Source organism: Sinohyriopsis cumingii, chromosome 1 (genome assembly GCF_028554795.1).
Source record: "Sinohyriopsis cumingii isolate HCF-2022 chromosome 1, ASM2855479v2, whole genome shotgun sequence".
NCBI lineage: Eukaryota > Metazoa > Mollusca > Bivalvia > Unionida > Unionidae > Sinohyriopsis > Sinohyriopsis cumingii.
The window spans coordinates 75,099,007-75,121,189 of record NC_142961.1 but is presented as its reverse complement, the minus strand read 5'-3'; the positions used below and the strand labels follow the sequence as shown (position 1 = coordinate 75,121,189).

Below are 22,183 nucleotides of genomic sequence, written 5' to 3'. Positions count from 1 at the left end.
TGCTTGCTTCAAGTCGGTATAGATAATAATAATAATAATAATAATAATAATAATTCAAAAGACTTTATTTAGAGAAGGTATTTAATTAGCTACAAAACTAATCTACCTTGAGGCCTTCTGTTATGTACAATATATACAATATGATGTGATAAATTAGGCTTGACACTAAAGAATTAAGTGATTCTATGAATTAAAGTATCAAGCTTGGAACATATGCACGGGCATATGTGAACAAAAAAACAACATATATAAAATATAAAATATCATCCAGTATTGAAACATTCAACTGAAAATGATGCATAAGTACAGAAATGTAGGCAGTATTTATATTACTAGAACTATTCAGTTGTTTTAAGATTTCATCAGGTTGAGACATTGACTATGCAAAGAAATTATAGCAGCCAGCCTTATGCCAGTGAAAATGCTGTTCCATATCTGAATACATCAAAAACTTTTTTAAACTCCTGATTTTTGTGAGTGCCTCAAGTCATCATAGATCCTGATCTACACTGTTTGATACAAGTCATCATAGATCCTGATATATACTGTTTGCTTCAAGTATCAAAGAGCCTGATACATGTATATACTGTTTGATACAAGTCATCATAGATCCTGATATATACTGTTTGATACAAGTCATCATAGATCCTGATATATACTGTTTGCTACAAGTCAGCATAGATTGTGGTTTATATTGTTTGCTACAAATTAACATTGGTCATTGTTTATACTGTTTGCTACAAATCAACATAGACCCTAATTTGCAACAGCTGATGTAGGGTCTGTATTGTTTGTTCTGCTTTTAATTACAATCAGATCATATAGACAAATGATTTAATAGCACATAATACAACAACAGAGCATGATCTTTGCTATGTGTGCTTTATATGGCTGTGGTAAATTCTTTGTCCCCAGTGGGCAGGAGTCTGTGATACTCAGGGATCAAATTTACATAGGTTGTAATGTTCCAGTTGCTGAATTCTCAGAAGAAATATTGTGCAGATTTACTAGATAATTCTAAGGAGGAAGATTATTACATATAATGGAAAAATGCAATTGTTGCTAATATTCACATGGCTAGTCTTTGCGTCAAAATTAATCATGTAAACAGTTGTATGCATTATTTTCCTTTCTTTCTTGATCCATTGATCCATTTTAATGTTACTCTACAAACATCTGCAGCAGTAAAGGTGTACCATTATATGGTGGTCCCCTTCTTGAATGGCTCCCCTTACCAGCATCCACTAACTTTTCATGGTCTGAAGCCCTTGGCACAGACAAGTTTATCTTGAAAATTATTCCTATAGAATGGCCACCTTTCAATGTAATGAGCATATTAGTGCAAAAAAAATCCAATTTATCCTTCATATACAGACATACATACAGGTTTGCAAACGGAAATCTTATGCATAGTTGTTGATTATAAATGCCTTGATATTTGTTCCAATGTCATTCATTAAATACCTAACTATTGTCCATACAGAAAGGTAATTCTGTTATCCTTGCTTTATGCTGTGTGTGTTCATTATGTCAGGTTTTTGTCGCTTGGATAATTACTAGTTATTAGTTATACCAATAATTATCAAGCTGTCAGAAGTGAACAGCCAAGAGGCATGGTCTTGATCAGCTTGAGTCAACTTGATGTCCAGTTGCCCTAAAATAAAATGGTATATTGACTATCTTGGATTCTCTCTCTTAGATTACAAAATGGTTTTGAAAGGGTCCCAGTCTATAACCAGTCGATAACATGACAATTTCACTTACTTTGTAAACACAGAGCATGTCATGTGAGAGCTAAAATTAGTTTGATAGTGTTTTAGTTGCCAATGAACAAATAAGTTGTTGCAACAATTTTCAAAGCATTGTCGAACATTCTCAGTTTAGAAGGAAAAGTGAAAGCAATCAAAGTCAGCAAAAATTGGGAGTTCTGTGCTCATTGTTGTGAAATTTGACACTAGAAGGGGAAAAATGGAAATAACGGAAAATTACAGTTATAGTCAAAAGTTTGTGTCCTGATTTTATTGACAAGGTTTTGAAGCTTATGTACCATGATTGATGATTTATTCACAACTATTTTAGTAACATTAATACAAGTTTTATGAAACTGTTGCATAACATGTGGTTTTTAAATGAAAATATTTAAATTTAAAAAAATGAATTATGCCTTTTTTACACTATGTAATTATCACTGACATCTTTGTGATCCCCTTTAGAATAGCCACCCCTCTTATAAGGCCACTTTCCTGCTTCTGAAAAAAGAGGTGGCCATTTTAGTTGTAGTTGTAGTTGTTGTTGGGTTTAACGCCATTTTTCAACACACAATAGGCTATACATGACAACCAGTATTAATGGTGGAGGAAGAACCCAGGTAAACCCCCAGAAAGAACCACTGACCCACGAGAAGCCACTGGCAAGCTTTCTCACATACCCACATTAGCCAAATCCGAGACTTGAACCCATGCAGACAGAGGTGAGATGGCAGTGATCCATAATGGAGAGCACTTTAGACCACTCAGCCACTTGGGGCCCCGGTAGCCATTTTAGAGAGGAACCAGTATGTTGTACACTACGTAGATGCTAATTGTTTCCAAATTTTCAGGTAATACAAAGAATCAACAGGCTTCCAAGAGTTTCTTTACAGTGAGATCAGATACGGATGATTTGCAAGAGACAAGTCAATCACATAGAGATCTTACCAATAAAATACACAAACAGTGGGAGCATCAACGAGATTTAAACCAAGGGAAGTTTGTACGTGGCCAGAGAAAGGCTGAAATCTCAACAAATTTTGACACCTGGCTAACATTTGGAGGTGGACAGGGTGAAGACACAGAAGGCCTCATTGATGCATTTGCTCGTAAGTTTTGATAATTTACCTTTATTATTTAACAATACTTTTAATGCCTCCATGATAATATATGGTGGGGGTATATACTGACCTTGCTTAATAATTGAGTTTTGGGCCTATCTGACAAAATCTTGTTATTTTGTAAACAATATATTGCATAGCTAATATTTCTCTGTGATTATAGATCATGTTTTAAGGTCATTATTACTGGAGGTTACAAGACATGTTTACTTGTATCTGCATTTAGAACATTAGTTTTTCACTTGGAAATTCCTGTTCTTGTCATCAACTAAGAATGTTTTTGCCTTTTTCTGTTCATTCTTCAGTTTCAGTATTTTTTATGTCTTCATCCGTTTGAGCATAATACCGGTTGACTAGTGGTCTCTATGAATTTTATTTGCTATGCTCAGTTCTTTAGTTTTAATATTTCAAATACTTTTTTAAATCCATTTTTCATTTATACAATAGAGCAGAACTCCAAACTTTGTAAGTTGCTTTTTGATACTTGGAATTTTATCAGTTTAGTTTGGTTTATTTTACCATGGAAACAAAGTGTAATACAAGTAGTATCATATAAACTCACCTAAAGGTTGAATCCAACTGCAAACTGCACAAACCCAGATCTGCTGTCACATAATGCAAAGGCAGAACTGCGTCTGTGCAGTTTGTTAGGAGTAATGAGTAGAACAAACAACATAGACCCTGATCTACAGGTGATTATGCTAGAGCAGATCTAGATCTTTGTTGTTTGCAGTTTGACTCAACTTAGCGAGTATGTATGGTATAAAAATTGCGAGTGCTGATACACCAGTACTGATATTCATGATGGACTGGTGGTTATGTCAGATGTCTTGTTTATTTAATCAAAACCTTCAGACTTGGAAATGGGTAATTTTATCAGAGAAAGAAAAACAGAATTGAGAATGAATGCAAAAGAAATGCAAAATTAAGGCTTATTTAAGGAACTGTAGAGCGCAAATGCAAAACAGAGAATGCAGAATACTGAATGATAAAAAAAAAAGAATAAAACCATTTTATGAATAGATCTGAAAATCAATAATATTCAGACTGCAGCTAAATTCCATTCAAAAATCTCTTACAATGATAATCTAGGATCAGACTCTTTACACTAACAGTTTTTCTCTCTTTACAAGCTGTACTATTGTTCTTGTCAAGGCAGATATAATAATGAATAATGTATTTTGTACAACATTCATTTGAACAAGATGAAATAAAAAATAAATCATGTATTCAATGCTTTCTTATGTATTTTATATATTTGCTATCTTATTAAAGCACACTTTTAAAAAAATAATACAAAAGCAGGAAACACTTTTTTAACATGCAAAAATCCCAACGTTAGTGCATTTTCATTTTATTCCAAACAAATGAAAACAAAAGGAAATTTTGAAGGGAAGCCATAAAGCAATATTTCTGAGACAGTGCCATAAACAAAACTTATAATAGCTGAAATGCAAACAAGAATACAAAATGAAATGCATATCAGACATGAAGTACATGAAATTCAAATCAAATACATATCTGGATCTGTGATGTTTGTTCTAACAGTTATGGTAAATCCTTATCAGAGCATTTTGTGACAGCAGTTCTTGGTCTACTCTGTTCTACTCAATGAGTAAGGCATACCCATATCGGCCTGAGTATTTTCGGAGAACAGATCTGGATTTTTGCTGTTGGTTTTGCCACAAATTTAGGGTGGATCCATTAAAGCATTTTATGACAGCAGTTCTGGGTTTACTCTGTTTGCAGTTGAATGCATGTTATACACATACACAAAGCACAATGACATGAAAATGTATTATGATCTTGAGTTTATTGCTCACTAACTTTTTTGTTATATCTCATTTCATTTTGCAGCCAGCTCTTCTTGTAAGTCTTTTATAATGGTGAATGATGTGTTTGTACTGTAGTAGTATATGTTTGTGTATTTTGGGTTCCCTTTGTGTGAATGGTGAATTGAAGAATATCTCAAGTGTTATGATGTAATTTACTATATTATGTATAATTATTCATAAAATGCACAAATTCATTATTGAATAGTAAGGCACTTACGATTACAAAAAGAGACATCTGAAGCTATATTTTTTGCAAATGTCTGTATAAAACTCAGCTATAGTGGTCTTGGTATGTAATAATTAATTTTCTTTTTAATGTAGGATGTAATTAAACGCCATTGTGCATTTCTGTGGTATTAATTTGATTATTGAGTTAATACTCGTCATATGTTTACCCTAAGTAAGAAATGTAAAGTAAAATGACCTGAAAAAAGAAACAGAGTAAAACCTGTTTTTAAGAAACACTGTCCACCCCCTTTCAGCCAACAGAATGTGGGATCACATTATACAAACAGTTGATCCATGCATTAAAAAAGTGGTCTTTCATATTTTCAGTTCAGGTTTAATTAAATGTTTTGCATGGAAGCATTTCTTTTCCAAGCCAACGAAGGCCATTGTTTTTATTTTTATACTGAACGGTTTTATCATTCAAACAACTTGATTTGTTGACAAATTTAGCATTGAGATGACTTGATTTATGCCAATACAGAGATGCTGATCATCCTGAACTGTGTGTGAAAATTACTGGGCTCATTTATGACTCATAACACTGTAAAAGAAGTCACTATTTTTAGTCTCATTATCCTGACATGAGGCCAACCAGTCCTAATACTAACCTCTTAATGCTGAGCACCTAGTGAGGCAGCTGTTAGTACCATTTTTGTATGTCTTTGGCATGACTCAGCCGGCGTTCAAACTGACGACCTCTCGCTTCAGAGGCAGATGCTCCAACCACTATGCCACCAGAGCGTTCTTTCTTTTCTGGTAATTTGTGACATGAGATCAGTTTCCAGCTTATAATGTACAGTTAATCTGAACAGATCATTTTGGTCCTTTCCAATCTTTTCCGATAATTCCTGTCATGATAGTTAAGCACCATCATCCTTAATGCCTCATTTTACTTGATTGTGTTTTCTTCATCATGTACTCTGTTGTTTGGCATGATTTATGATGATTTTAAATGATTTTATCATTCTCCTGGCATGGACATTGAAATTTTTTATGCTGCGGTAAGTGTCCCTAATTTTACAATAGAGTCACTAATTCTTCACCCTCTTGTTCCTTATGTCTCTGGTTGTCAAAAGGGCATCTCTGTTTATAGACATATTTGGCATTGAGACAGCTTCATTTGTAGATGGATTTGGCATTGAGACAACTTGAATTATTGACAGCTTTGGCACTGAAACAACTTGATTTATAGACAGATTTTGCATTGTAACAGCTGCATTTGTAGACAGATTTGGCATTGAGACAAATTGATTTGCAAACAGATTTGGCATTGAGACAGCTTGATTTGCAGACAGATTTGGCATTGACACAGCTTGATTTGCAGACAGATTTGGCATTGAAACAACTTCGTTTGTAGACAGATTTGGCATTGAGACAACTTGATTTGCAGACAGATTTGGCATTGAGACAGCTTGATTTGCAGACAGATTTGGCATTGAGACAACTTGATTTGCAGACAAGTACATGAACTAGCATGTGAGTTTAAGAAGTATATTAGTAAAAATATTATGCTGTTTAAAAATATGAATATTTCATTAAAAAAATACGTGAATATTTCCTGAAAAAGTACATGAATATTTAATGAAAAAATATATGAATATTTCATGACAAAATATATATTTCATAAAAATGTATGATTATCATGAAAAATATATGAATATTTCATGAAAAATATATGAATATTTCATGAAAAATATATGAATATATCATGAAAAAATATACTGATATTTAATCTTTAGTGGTTGATTATGTAAATTCATAAGATCATGTACTTATTGGTTCAGAGATCAAGGTCACAGGAACATAACATCACTAGTGAAACAATACATTTCCAGCTCCTTATTGATATTTGAAAAACTAGGAAAGATTTTTTTTTCATAATTTGTAATCTTTGTTTTGAGTTACATCAATCAGATGCAGATCAATCCCATAAAATGTCAGTCATGTAAATTTAATTTAAAGCCAGTAAAATTTAGACAATAAAACACAAGCATACAGTGTAATACATTTAAACTGTGTTGCCTTTTCATTGCTGAAAAAAAAAACTATATCTAACAGTAAAAGAGATATCTACATATCTGCATACATAAATATTGCATACTTACATACATATTTATTACTTGCATACCTGGTGCACACATGCATTGTGTGTGTTACTTACATACATTTTGTTGGTATACAAAATGCATGCAGATTTTTATATTCTCATGATAAACTGATCTGAATGTTAGATTTACAGATTCAGTTTTTGTACAATGTACTATTTATTGTCCAGCTTATGGTGACCAAAAAGTGGACTGTATATGATGAAAAGACTCTAGGCTAGCTATAGATTGTATAATTACATGTGGCCACACAGGTGTATGAGAACAATGATGATTCCTCCTCTTCTTCTAGTGGATTTTTGAACTTTATTTTCAAATAAGACCCATGAAAAAACACATCTTTTCTGATTGGGGTCAAACCCCAAATCCACTGTTATCAATGGTTATGCATAACAGGGCAAAATTTATTTATGTTTTACATGGCCACAGATATTGTTTGGGATCTGTGCATTTTACACTTGTTTTAATGTTGGCTTAATGATTAACACTGGATTGATATGTATGTGATGTTCATTCCATTTCAGCAAGCTCTACAGAAAGTAAGTGTTGAACTGATAATGTTAATGATAATGAGAATGGGATCAGCCTGTTGAATGTCACTTTTGTAATTTGGTAACAAATATGTATCCGTTGAAGAAACAATGCACAAAAACTTGAGTTTCCTGTGCAACTTTTCTGCTAACTTGCCTGTTTTGGAAGCATTTTTTTACCCTGTTTTGGAAGCATTTTTTTACCAAGTATGAATTTATATTTGGTTTTGGCAATAAATATTCAGAATAATGTTTGTGTATGCAATGCAAAGTTAAAATGGAAATATTTAACCTGGGTTAAAGTTTTTTCTGAAACAAAATCACCATTCACTTCTTTCTACAACTTTATTTACTTGCCTGATTCCAAAAAGTGCTTAAATGTTATTGATATATTTGAGATTTTTTTAAAATTATAGATCAGATTTATATGAAACATGAAATTATTTTGCAGTGGATCAGTTCTGCTGTAGGTTTTATCTTAGTACATAATTGTTCAAAAGTTTAGTAAATGCTAAAATACTTCACATACATGTACAAATATGCTTTCAAAAGCCCATATATTTTCCCACTATATTTTTCATTAAGCCCTTTTCTCTGTTTGTAAATGACAATAATGCTATTTAGCCATTAGCCATGGATCCATCATTGTAACGACATGCTTTTAAAGTATTATCTTAAATAAAACAATACGTAAGACATTTAAGAAAAAAAACATCAGCAAAAATGATTTTCAGGGGTTTTGGTTGTGGCAAGAAAACAAAAGGCCAAGTGGCAACAAAAATGTAGGCAAATCTTTTTTAACCCCAGGCCCAGTCATGCAAGAAATTTTTTAATATCTTGTACAAGATGATTGAATTAACAATGTTTTCTCAGTCCAAGGCCTTAATTAAGATCTTTTCATCAATAGTTAATCTCCAGTATTTGACAAAATCTTCCATTTGTCCCATTCTTGTAGAAATAAAATGACCAATGACTAGCTTTCAAATAATCAGCTCTTAATATTATGGGAAAAGAACTACTAAAGTACATATTTCAGTGAATTTGCTTTTGTAGTTTAATAACTTAACATGTAGAAACACTATATAAATGTATGTAGTAATATATTCATCAGCCATCTAACTCATAAGAACTATCATTTGAAATACTATAATGACATTATATTTGTTTACTGTTTAAGGATTCCTTCAGTTACAATCCTTTTTTTTATACACTCAACATAAGGTGGAATGTATCTAGTTTTAATGGTTTCTATCGATTTATATGTATGCCCGTCCATCTCTTCCCTTATTCATTTCCACGTGATAAATTTTAGTTCTCCACTATTGACTGTTACCTTGCATTTTAGACTTGGAAGACATCTATTTATCTAGGCATTGAAAGATCAAAGGTCAGTGTTACAGACATAAAGAAAAATAATGATTTCTGTACTGTATCTTGAGCTTTTTATTGCCTACTTTGACTAAATGTTGTGGATGCATATCATTTGAGACCTAGAAGACATTTTATTTATGTTAGCATCGAAAGATCAATGATCAAGGTCACATAGGCTGAAAGAAATATAATGATTTGCACAAAACTACACAAGTTCTGTACCACCTGACTTGACTACATTTTGTAGATGGTTTGCATTTGACACGTTTTATTTGGGAGTTAAAAGATCAAAGGTCAGAATAAGAGGGATTCTAAGAAGGAAACATTTTCAAGAAAATAATTCAAGTCCAATGCCATACGCCATGACCCAGCATTTTTTTTTTGAATGGCTTGCATTGAGACAAGAAAGACACCTTTTGATTTTGGACTCATGAGGTCATATGTCAAGGTCACCTTGACTGAAAGCAGAAAATGGGCCTGTAATATTTTATGTAATCAACTCTTATTTTTGTTTGAGATTATGCTCCAATTTCCGCTAAGCTTATTGCTTGATCATTGATTAGTGTTTGTAGTACCTTTAAACAGATCTTGGAAGTTGATATATGGTACATTGATGAAAAGGATAAATTTGCTGTTGATTAAAACTTTGCTTTGTGTTTGGCATGCTGATTAATAAAACTCACTGTAATTTAAATTAACTTTGATAATATAAAAAGAAGTTAAAGGGATTTATCACACATTGCTCATGGCTATTATGTCATAATATCTTATCAAAAAATTGTCTGATTCACTGCAGTATGATGCCTAACAATACTATATAGTAACATAAATCTGTAACACTAACTCAATAATATTACTTGCTAAATAGAATAAACAAGTTGTGTTCATTTGACACAAAATGTATGAAACTCATTATATCATACAATATGTCACTTGCTGTAGGTAGCTTACGGCATAATATTCCTTTAGTTTTCTAAATTTCATATTAGATGAATACTGATATAAGATACATTGTATATCTTCATTAAGAAACTGATCCAATTAAATTCTCACCACTAACCTAAAATATATTTAAAATGAATCTTTATGTATCTCACTACACTGTACATATGTAGACTGTAGCAAAGGCCTCAAGGGACAGTAGTTTTGTACTGATTTATCTTCTGTAAATAAAGTATTATTATTATTATTATTATTATTAATCATTGTCTAAAATTCTTTCCTTAATTGACCCCATCACAGAAGACCTTTCATATTCTCCTACTTGTGATAAGCATATTCATCTTTATATTTGTTTAAATTTCCTGATGAAAATTCCACGTACAGTAATGCTGATAACATTGAGTTTAATCAGTAAATTTAATAAAGTTTGGTCTTTAATTGTTTTAGATACTGATGTTAAAAGTTAATATGCAGTATAATTCACAGTCACTTGTCTCTGAGACCAAAATGTATGCAGTTGATCAGGTTTATACCAGCAATCATTCCTGACATTCAAGTGGTTAGTTCTTAGGTATATTCAGACAGGTGGGTAGAATGGTGGTTGGGCTTGTGGTCTCATAGACAAAAAAGTTGTGATAGGATGTACATGTATATAGCATTTCATTCATTTGTGTATGTGTTCCTGTGTTGGTTCTTTCAATCATTTATTACATTCTCAGCATCTTGGATCCAGTTTCACTTAAACTCATGACCATTGGTATGTGGATGCATCTTAAGGAGAATAATTCATTGATGCCAAAACTAGGCTGCTGTGACCTTTATTTTTGAGCAACTTTGTATATTTATTTATTTTTGACTTTACCCTCAATATCTTGGACCATGTTGCATATAGACAGCAAATTCTGTGTTTGAATGCATGTCCAGGAGAAAAACTCAACCATACCAAAACTGGGTCACTATGACCAGTTTTCAACCAATACAAAACCCAATTTTCACACTGGAACTTTTGTATTTTCATTAATGCATCTCAGTATCTTGAACCATATTATTTCTTGAGTTATCAAACTTTATGGCAATGCATCTCCAGAAGTGTTAATGAAACATACTAAACCTAGGGTTCCTGTGAACTAATTTTTCATCTGTGATTGACTTAGCATTTTCAGCACACATCCATTATACTCATAATTTCTTATACTTTATCTAGATTCATCACATTTTTGTGTATGGATAGCATTCTAAGAGAATGCCCAATGATACCAGTAGCATGATTCACAACCAGTTGTTTATGAATTTTAATCCTGCCAAGACCCATCTGGGTTGGTTGTCATGGCATATCTATTTGCAGGGCACTAACTACTATATTTTCTTGGCATCAGTCCTCCAAACTAGTCTGTACATTTTTGGCTACTCCAGATGAGAGGGGATTCATGTTTACAAATAGATGCCTTGCTTTAATTATTTATTTGCTTTATCCATAGCTGTGTTTATCTATATCCAGATTTAATATTACACTTTATGGGCTCTTTGCTCTTTTCTTGCTGCCAGTTTTTTGAAGGGTATTGGCATGTCTTCTGTTAAATAACTAAGTACCTTTCACTACTGGTCTCATTACTCCTCACTTTATTAAAGCAGGCCCAAAGTATAAGTATGGAAATACTACTTTACCTGATTCTTACAATTATTAAAGATCTCATTTATTGTGGTATTCATTTTTGATTCATATTTATATTGAATCTTTTAAAAAATAATTTCATCATTGTCAGTATGTCAGACATGAGCTGTATATTACACTGTAATCAAACTGTGAATAGCCAGAATGTATTGCTTATATTTACAGATAACCATCGGTTTTCATTCAGTCATGAGTACAGAATAGTAGGGATTTAGTAATTGAATAATGCCGGTATTGAAGAATTAAATTACTGTTGTGACATTGATATCTAATAAATACTGATATTCAGTGCTTGCCTGCTTGCCAAAGGATGAAACAGAATGTGTGTGTATGTGTATATATATATATATATATATATATATATATATATATATATATATATATATATATATATATATATATATATATATATTATTTATTAGGTAAATGGTAGAAGCTTATGCATAATGAATAGATTCAGAAGTGCATAATTTACATTAATAAATTTGTAGAAAGATGAATGTATAGCTTGATGTCACCATATGATAGGATACAAACATTGAATTAATGGAATTAGACTTTCCAATAATTTCGGCTCATAAATATTTGAGAATATGGGGTTATGGCATTCTTGGTGTATAATATATTATTAGTCATGTAACAGTCATGTTTTTGCTCTGTTCAGTATTCAGTATGGTGAAGAGGATAAAACTTTTTACAGTGTGTAATGTGCTGGCCAGTCAGGGTCTACACCTGTTCACATTAAGGAGTTCTACTCTTATAAAATCAGTGCCTACCACACAGTTCTAAATGATGTGATCATTAAATTATGACATCATTGATACAACATCAGTTTTGCCATAGTGTGCTGTAGCATTATGAAACATGGAAGAGACTGGACATAATGTAGTTGTGACTTCTGCCTCTTTAATAAATAATGAAAATGAAGAATTACTTTACAGTTATAATAATTACTTTAACAGTTCTGTCAAAGAAAAAATGTTTAAGATAACAAAAAGTATTCAAGATCATTGGAAATCTTAAATGTTTACAATCTGCATAAGTTGAAGTGTAGACTTTTTGTTGCTGAAATATGATCTTATTAACTGTCATGCTGGAAAAATTTACTCACCAACATATCCTTTTCACCAACATGCCACTTTCTCTGTCTCATCAACATTCCCTTTTCTCTGTTTCACCAACTTATCCTTTTCTCTGTTTCACCAACATATCATTTTCTCTGTCTCACCAACATATCCTTTTCTGTCTCACCAACTCATCCTTTTCTGTCTCACCAACATATCTTTTTCACCTGCATACCACTTTCTCTGTCTCATCAACATATCCTTTTCACCAACATGCCACTTTCTCTGTCTTATCAACATACTCTTTTTCTGATACTTTTCTAGGTAATGACTTGATATAGTCACCATGTCCTTTTTTTAAATACCTTTCTCAATAATGACTTGATATACTCACCAGGTCATTTTCTGATACTGTTCTAGGTAATGACTTGATATAGTCACCAGGTCCTTTTTCTGATACTTTTCTAGGTCATGACTTGGTATAGTCACCAGGTCCTTTTTCTGATACTTTTCTAGGTAATGACTTGGTATAGTCACCAGGTCCTTTTTCTGATACTTTTCTAGGTAATGACTTGATATAGTCACCAGGTCCTTTTTCTGATACGTTTCTAGGTAATGACAAGGATAGATATTCAGTATGCGTATTGTAAGAAAATGCAGAACAACCAAAATGGTTGTTTTGATTGATTTTGGATTGCTTGAACCATTAGCTATGAGAATATTAAAGTTTAAAAAAGTTAAATACTCTAAGATTTCATAAGTTATCATTTTCAAGTCATTTTTATGAAGAACCAAAGAGGGAAGACCCTGATAAACTACATTATAACATGGCAGATCTGGGTCTGTGTTGTTTTCAACGTTTTAATATGCCAGTGATTTTTTTTGAGGATGATAAGTTGCAGAGTTTTTTAAAAAAATCTTTCAGGTCTAGAGAATACAAACGAATATTACAACATAGAAGGTGGTGTGGGCAGTAAGATAGCTGAGCAACTGCAGAAAGGGGATAAAATACGGATAGGAATAAATGGTGATGTTCAATCCCAGGATTTGAAAATCAAGAAGTGGAATAAAGATAAGTCAGCTTTGTGAGTATTCTTCGTTTATTTTTTTTAATTTTAGAAAAAAATATTTAGTGTGAGAGAAAAGAAACAACATCCCCTTAAATAAAAAAAGGACAAAACCTTTTCTTTTATATATCATTAATACTGTGATACAGTAGTTTGATTGCATAATGAAACAGTGGTTCTGATGTTAGAATTTTCTTTGTATGATGTAATTTATGTCATTTTTCACATTGTGGCTCTGATACATACATACTTGCTTCCAACGATATTGTGGGTTCTTTGGGGTTGCAGTAGTCAAAGTTTTCTGTATTTTTCTGCATAGGGTTACCTATCTTGTACTTATCTTGTACTTGTACACTACATGACCATAAGTTATTAGTTCTGCATCACCAGTTGATTTTGGGAAAATTTTGGGATTGCTGGCGAATACACTATTTTAAAAATGCACCCTGTAAATATCACTGTTTCCAAACATGGCCATTTGCCTATTCTCAAACAGAATCTATATTTTCTTAAAATCTATATCACTGTAACAAATCAGTTAACCAGTTTGTCATCTGATTATGTCCAAAGAAGTTATACAAGAATCAAATCACATGATTGCTGTATTTGTCAAGAACCAGGAGATTGAATCAATGGTTACTGTAGCACATAAGTCAAAATTTGAAGCAAGTTAATGTTCATGTTTTCTGGTGGCTTTTGGAATTGACAGGCATTGACTTTACAGCTTTGTTGTACACGATTTATTACTTTCTGTTGGAACAGCTGTTTAAACAATATGTGGTCTACATGAACATGAACTTTTATGCCTATGTTGATGGGCCCAATCTCACTGACAATCCTGGTGCAACTCTCTCATCACAGGTAGCTTACAGGTGCATTGTTTTAATTATCTCAGATAAGTTTCTGTTCTTGGTGGGAACTGGTGGAAGAATGAGGGCCATGGAAGTATCATCCATTTTTCAAGTGGATTTACACTTTGTGCAAAAGATACATGAAGTTCCCAACATTAGGACAAGTATATGCCATCATAACAATATTTGTGGGGCGTTACTTCTTATCAGAGTAAAATGGAATCCAAATGGCGCCTGTTTATCGATTGTTTTCCACAATCATCTGATTTAAACTGAAAATTAAATGTATGTTAATATAGAGCAAAGAACAACAAAAATAGAAATATGTATTGTCTTGAAATTCAGAATTTCTATTTACTTACAGATTGTGAACTTTAAGACCTGACACACCAGAGCACTCTGGTATATACAGTGAAACTTCACTGAACCGATCCCTCTATAAACCAGCCACCTTCTTTAGATTGAATACATATTTTGGTCCCAATTAAGCCAGTTTAATACAAATGAAACTTCTATATACTGGCCACCTCCATACATTGACCATAATTTTGGGTCCAAACAGTGTTTGGCCATGAGAGTTAATCTGAACATATATTTCTGCAGGGTTGGAAATAATACCAGTAAAATCCAGTTGACACCAAGGCAAGGAAATCCCGCTAATGGCCTTGCATTATTGTCAGTTTCACTGATTATAGTGTAACTCTTAGACTGCACGTTCCTTTTATTAGTGTCAACTACTACATTGATTGCCATTTCTTATACATTTTTTAAAATGAATATATAAACATACCCATGGAAGTCATGTATATAATTATAATGTCATTGAATTGCATCATATACCATGCAGTGGCATCATCAAACCATCATGTAATGACCTGAGACTACCATAAAAAATGAAACAAATAAGGACAGCAAATCTGCAAGATTTTTCAGTCACATGGGTGAGAATTAAGTTTCAGTGCACAATTCTGCTCCATTTGACTTTTTGAGTTATCAAAAATATTTTTATTAACAAACTGGCACATGCATCTTTTTATTTATTTTCAGATGAAATTTGTCTTTATTATGAGGCTATATATTTGTTAACTAAACATTGGATTGGCAGTTTTTGAGTGTTTCAGAACTGCAGATACCTGGAAATAAAATAACTAAAAAGTATTCATTACAGAGGATCGTTCTCAAGCTAGCCTTGGTGTAGGCTTGATATAATGATCACTTTGGTATCTGTTTGAATGTACATCTGTTTATCTGTACATACATCCACACCCTGCTTTCATCCCGTTAGGTCTAGTTGGTCCTGAATGAAAATAGTGTTGCTCTGACATCCAGAATGGCCATTATGTTGGCCATCTTGAAAATCTTGTTATAGCCACTTTTCCTGAATGGATGGTCATATCAACATGGGGGTTTCATTGGAAGACTTCTTATGGTGTCTAATTGGTCCTACATGAAAGTAGTTCCAGTCTTACATCCAGTATGGCCACCATAGTAGCCATTTTGAAAATCTTTGTATTTCTACTGCTCCTGAATGGAAGGTCATATTGGCATGGAGTTTTCCTTAGAAGGCTTCCTTTGGTATCTGGGTGGTCTTAAATAAAAATTGTGATGCTTTACTATCCAATATGGTGGCCACAGCTGCCATCATGAAAATCTTATCGCTGCTTCTCTTAGATAATAAAGTCATATCAAACCAGAAGACTTCTTATGATAACTGTTTGGCAGTAAATGCAAATGGTTCCAATATAACATCCAGTATCGCCATCTTGGCAGCCATGTTAAAAAGCTACTCCTCCTAAATGGAAAGACATATCAGCATAAACTTTTTACCAAAAGGCTAATCATGATATATATTTCGTCCTTAGTAAAAATTGTTCTAAGCTGACATAAAATATGACTGCCACAATGAACACATTGTAAATCTTTTCAATAATTTTCCTAATTAGATGGTCATATCAACATGGGTTTTTTTTACCAAAAGTCTTCTGTGTGTCTGGTTTGACCTAAATGAAAATTCTGCCATTATTTGAGCCATTATGGCTGCCATAGTGGCTGTTATGTAAATCATGTCAGTCAAGGACATCTGCAATCGTTTCAGCACTCAGCAGTTATAAAGAAGTGGTCTTATTTTGAACTCTTGGAAATTCCTTTCAGGCTACAGAGCATCAGTTCCTATGTGAGATTCTTATTTAAATCATGTAATATTTTCAGTCAATTTTCCCTCAGTAAATTAAGTGGCTTAAGACATTTTACAAGAGGCGTAGAAGAAAACATGTTTCTCCTGTGGGATCTCTTGGAGGTGGTCAAACAGACACATGCATTGAAATTTCATTGTCATTGATGTTTTCAAATAGATTTAGAATTTGTATATAAAAGGAAGTCACTGCATGAAAACATACAGAATGTATGATGTGAAGGATTTAAGGTTTGACGCCATAGTCATAGTACAGGTACAGAAAAGAGGGCAGTAGAGGATCTAAATTGATCAGATGGAGTTAACTTAGGTAGTGTGAAAAAAGTGAGAGGGATTTTGAGCTATAGAAGTATGTGGCGGATCTAGGAAGGTTCAGTTGTGAAACATATTTGGTTTGTTTGGCTTAAAAGGGCTAGTATTTTTTAAACTACAAGGTGCTACATACTGTTTGGAGTAGAAAAATATGCTTGACTGAATCCCCACCAACATTTTTTAAAATATGCTCCTTGAAATAGCTTTTATTTAAAATTGGTGACTGGAATTTATTTCTCAGGATTTGTTTCAAAGCTGTGGACCAGTGTTAGTCACAAGAATTGAATGATTGCTTTTGTTCTTGAATCAGCAAAATAACAAGTTTTCATAAATATTACAAAGAAATTTAAATAAGACAAATCATGGCATTCAGCATTGTTTGTGGTTACGGAATAAGAACTGGAGAGTAGTACTGACCATAAACCCAATTTAATGGGATTTTGTCCCTAAAGAGGTTAATGGTTTTCATACCTTACAAACTATATATGACAACATGTTTTCATACATTTTGCATAAATTAACAGAAAGAATTATAATGAATATTTTGTGTAATTTTTTTTTGCTTGGTGCTCAGCATTAAAAGGTTAGTGTTAGAACTGGTTGGCCTGGTGTCAGAATAATGTGACTGGGTGGGCCATCATGCTACATGTCTGCAGTATGATGCCCCAGTGCTAGACACCACTATGAACTGCCACACTGCAGACATTGTAGCGATATGACTGAAAAATTGTTAAAGCTATGTTAAAAATCCAAATCACACACAATCATCAGACATAAACCAAAATAAAGGGAATTAATGGTTCTTTGAACAATACCTGAGATGTACAAGGTCATTTTTAAATAGCCAGTATAACCAGTGAGGAAACCTGGAGAAATTTTCTTTAAAATTCTAACCCTATGCAAAATACAAAACTGTAGAGAGCCACCAATTCCTCTCTGTAGTTCTGCGGGGCTCAAAACTTAAAGAATAGGTATTCCCTTGATTTTCCCAATGCTATCCTTGTTACAAAATAAGAAATTTGTAATAATGTTTGGAAGATTTTAAGATCCTACAATTGTCTTTATTTTGATGTGTAAAGGACAGGATTGTTTCTGGTCTAATTCTGATCTGCATCTCTAAAGACTGCTAGCTCTGTATGGTTGTTTTCACATCCTGAACTGTTTTTATTTAGAAATCTGATAAGTACAGTTTCAGAAAATAGTAAAATAGCATACATCACACTATTTAAAGTATGTTTCCTCAGGGGAAAGGGAGCAGTCATTTTCATCAGCTGCCTGCTTTATACACCATACAGTTTAATCAAACATGCATGACAGTCCAAAATAGGCAAAGACATAAAGTGTATGTTCAGTTTTGTGAGAGTTGTTGAGCGGACAGTATTGCCCTGATATTTCCCCACTCTCAGTGTCATGATTTTTTCTTTAATTTTGTTAAAACTAAATGAAAAGAAGAATTTTTGCTTTATTTTAATTTCATTTAATGTGGCAGTTTTAAATTTAAGTTCCAGTGGATTTTGTTTTACATATATCTGAAGACTTTTAAGCTCACTATAAGCAGGTTCATTTCACATGCAATACTGTCTCAAGGGATGTTGTATGGGGAAAATCAGAAAATGCATAATTGGTTGATTTTCATACACTTCATTAGCCAATTTGTGTATTAGCCACAATTCACTGCTTCAATTCCAAGGTCATTGTATATTATTACACAGTATTAAACTAATATTCTGCATGACTTTGGTATTAAAGCATTGAAATTTTGGGTAAATGAAAAATGTGAAAACATATATTCACAATTCAGTCGTGAATTTATAATTGAGTCACTTCAATTTTTGTTTGAATACAGTGTCTATATTAATTTAATGGAAATTACTACTTACCAAAAAAGGCATGGATAAAGGCACTGAAGTGGCACCAGCATTTCCTACAGTAGTCTTGGGGTACTTGGAAGAGATATTATTTGACAGAATGATGGATAAACATGAAAAAGAATATTGGGGATTATTTGAGAACAGAATTTGACAAGATTTTTAGACAGCTGCTTCTTAGCATATAATAAATATGTTTCTTTCAAAGAATTCTTACAGGAATGTAATATCCAGCTTTAAATTTCCCCAAAAATGAGAGTGAAACATGTATTCATTTCCAGGGTATGCTCATCAATATATCTGGATCCCATATTTATGCTGATATTTATAGTAAACTAAATGGTACACTTAGCTATCTCAGCTTTAAATCTTGTCATGCAAAACATAAAACTTCATAAGTGAACATTCCTTTTAATCTTTTAAAAGAAAAATATTCACAGGTGCAGAGACTTGCAAAACTACAAATATCTTTGCAGGCAGAGAAAATTATTAGTCAAGGAATTAATAAGAGCGAAAAGAAATTTATTTATCAAGGGAGATAACCAAGAAAAGATTAACCAATCCTTAAAAGGAATTCTTTTAATTACAATTTATAACCAACAAAACACTAATATCTTCCGAATGTGAACCATTACTTCCATGTAGTGATAAAATGAGTAATATTTCAGAACAAATTAAAATTGTTAATAGTAATAGACAACTCAAAAAATTTGAAACAAATTCTTATCAGGTCTAAATTTAACTTCACTGAAAGAGAGGTTCAGGTAACCAAAGGTTGCATTAGTAGATGCAAAACCTGTTCAAATATAATAGAAGGAAACACACTTAAATCTATAAAGTGTAAGCTATTTAAGGTTAAGGATGACATAGATTGCAATTTTAAAAATATATGATTTATGCATTGATATGTGCAAAATGTGAAACCTTTTACACTGGTCAAACAAAAATATGAACTAAGAAAGAGAATTGCAGTACATAGACAGCAAACAAAGAAAAAAGATCTTGTATTGTTAAAAGTTAATAAACAAATGCATAACTCTTCAGAAGGAAACTTCAAAGTCCTTCCCTTAAATAAAATATTGGGGGCCCCGAGTGGCCAAGTGGTCTAAAGCACTCTCCATTACGGATCACTGCCATCTCACCTCTGTCTGCGTGGGTTCAGGTCTCGGATTCAGCCAATGTGGGTATGTGAGAAAGCTTGCCAGTAGCTTCTCGTGGGTCGGTGGTTCTTTCCGGGGGTTTTCCCTGGTTCTTCCTCCACCATTAATACTGGCCGTCATGTATAGCCTATCATGTGCTGAAAAATGGCGTTAAACCCTACAACAACAACAACAACAACAAAATAAAATATTTAGTGATAATGAATATTTAAAAGAAAAGAAACTTTATTTCATACACACTCTACAACCAGATCTAACAGCTGAAACTAATTATTTAAGATTCTTGAAAAACTAAAACAAGATTATTTGTTTATTGTATCACTACGCTGACACATTTTTATAACATTACTATGGAAAAACAATCTTGGTTGGTTTTATGGACCACACTATAACTTGTATCAATACATTGACAAACTTTCATAACTTTATTGAATGCATTTGTCTAGTGATTTTTTTCCTTAGGGATTGTGAAGGATTTTTTTATATTTATTTCTTCAGGCTTACAATTTTTGTTTTGGATTGCAAGTGTTGTATAGAGATGTTGCATTGTTTATATCTTCCCCCCAAAACAATGACCTAAATGGCATAATAATGTTGTAAAATTGTTTATTTTCAAAGATATTTTGTAAGTATAATGTGTCTACCTGATGAGCAACCATGATGATGATGCAAAAGCACTTGAAATAATAAAGGATGAACAAAAATGATAGCCTGTTAAATTTACAAATTCATTTCTGTATGTATATTTGTTAGCTGTGTGCAACAAATAAGCCTACATAGAGAACTGCCATCACAAAATGTGCCAGCATATCAGGGCCTATGATTACATAAAAGTTCTCAACTTGAAAACTTTAAATTTTGTTATGTATAAAGTTTTCATGGGGTTTAGTTTGCATACAACATCACAATAATAACATTTCAATATGATCAAGCTTCCATTCAGTGTATCATTCCTTTTTCAAACATATAATAAGGTCTGGAAATTTCGATTAAGTTTTATATATTTTATGAATATGGAGTTAGGTCCTATATTCAGTTGACATTGCACATTCATAGTAAGATTTTTGAAATATTTTTAAATATCCTTCTCATTGCTTGTATGACAGCAATGAATTACGGCTAGAACATTAAACACTGACAACAAATGAAAATAAGATTATTTTTGAACACTTAATTTTCATGACTTGTTTCAAGACTGAAAAGATTCTTAGGGTTTTAAATGTTAGAATTATGTTTCATCTTTTCTAATATCCCACCTATGACATAAATTCCAACATTATCAAAAAATTGCAACAAAGACAATGTAAAATTTCCACTGGAAAAGTCATTTGTCAAAATTTAGTACCAGAAATTGGGGCCAGGATTACAGAGTTGCAAAGCCAGTTTGTTAACCACTGTTTCATCAGAAACTTAATTTACCCTATGCATTTCATTACAGATTTGAAGGGGAGACACAGGGATTGGCTGCTAAAGTCAAAATGGAAAATAAACAAAGAGTTATTCCCCTTTGTTGGGAAGATCAAATTCAAAAGGAAAATGTGAAAGTGATCCAAGCAAGAGAGAATAGAGAAGAGACAACAAGATTGGTAAGAATTAGCTGGAATTAAAACTACATAAATGCGAATTAGAAAGTGAGATACTCGAAAAGTCTTCATGAAAAGCTTCTTAAATAAACAAGAAGTATATGTTCTCTAAATTTTGAAAGTGAAAGTAATACAAACCTCTTGTCATAGTAGTAATTAGGGGTGAAACAATTAACTGATTCATCAATACTTTTTCCATATCGATACCCATATTGATACAAAAGGTGAAGAACTGATACAAAACTATACTTACACTATACATGTTATTTTAAGCTTCAGCATTTGTGAATAATTGTTAGTTGTTTGCCTTTTTATTCATAAAGTTGAGAATTCAGCTAAGACAGCTCTCACAGTCACATGCACTCATTTCTGTAAGATTAACAAAAGAACTAATGACAGCACCTACTTGCCTTCTTCAAATTAACACAAGGTGGTTTGAACTCTCTTAGTTTGAATCTCTTCTTTCTGACATTTCTGTTCTAATTGTTTTCATCCCATTAGCATGTTCAGCCAGTGATACAAAATATCAGCATAA

General features: G+C 32.6%; 1 protein-coding gene across 2 annotated transcripts in view; it reads left to right on the top strand.

The window, feature by feature from the left end:
- LOC149807136 (uncharacterized) overlaps positions 1–22,183 on the top strand; it is a 126,328-nt gene that overhangs the window by 89,920 nt on the left and 14,225 nt on the right. Inside the window, exons 6-9 of one of the 2 annotated variants that reach the window (XM_089962561.1) lie at positions 2,600–2,857; positions 7,562–7,576; positions 13,542–13,701; positions 21,504–21,651. In XM_089962561.1, the coding sequence (XP_089818687.1) occupies positions 2,600–2,857; positions 7,562–7,576; positions 13,542–13,701; positions 21,504–21,651 (581 nt within the window). The remainder of the gene's footprint in view (positions 1–2,599; positions 2,858–7,561; positions 7,577–13,541; positions 13,702–21,503; positions 21,652–22,183) is intronic. The other variant, XM_089962570.1, reaches the window with a different exon arrangement.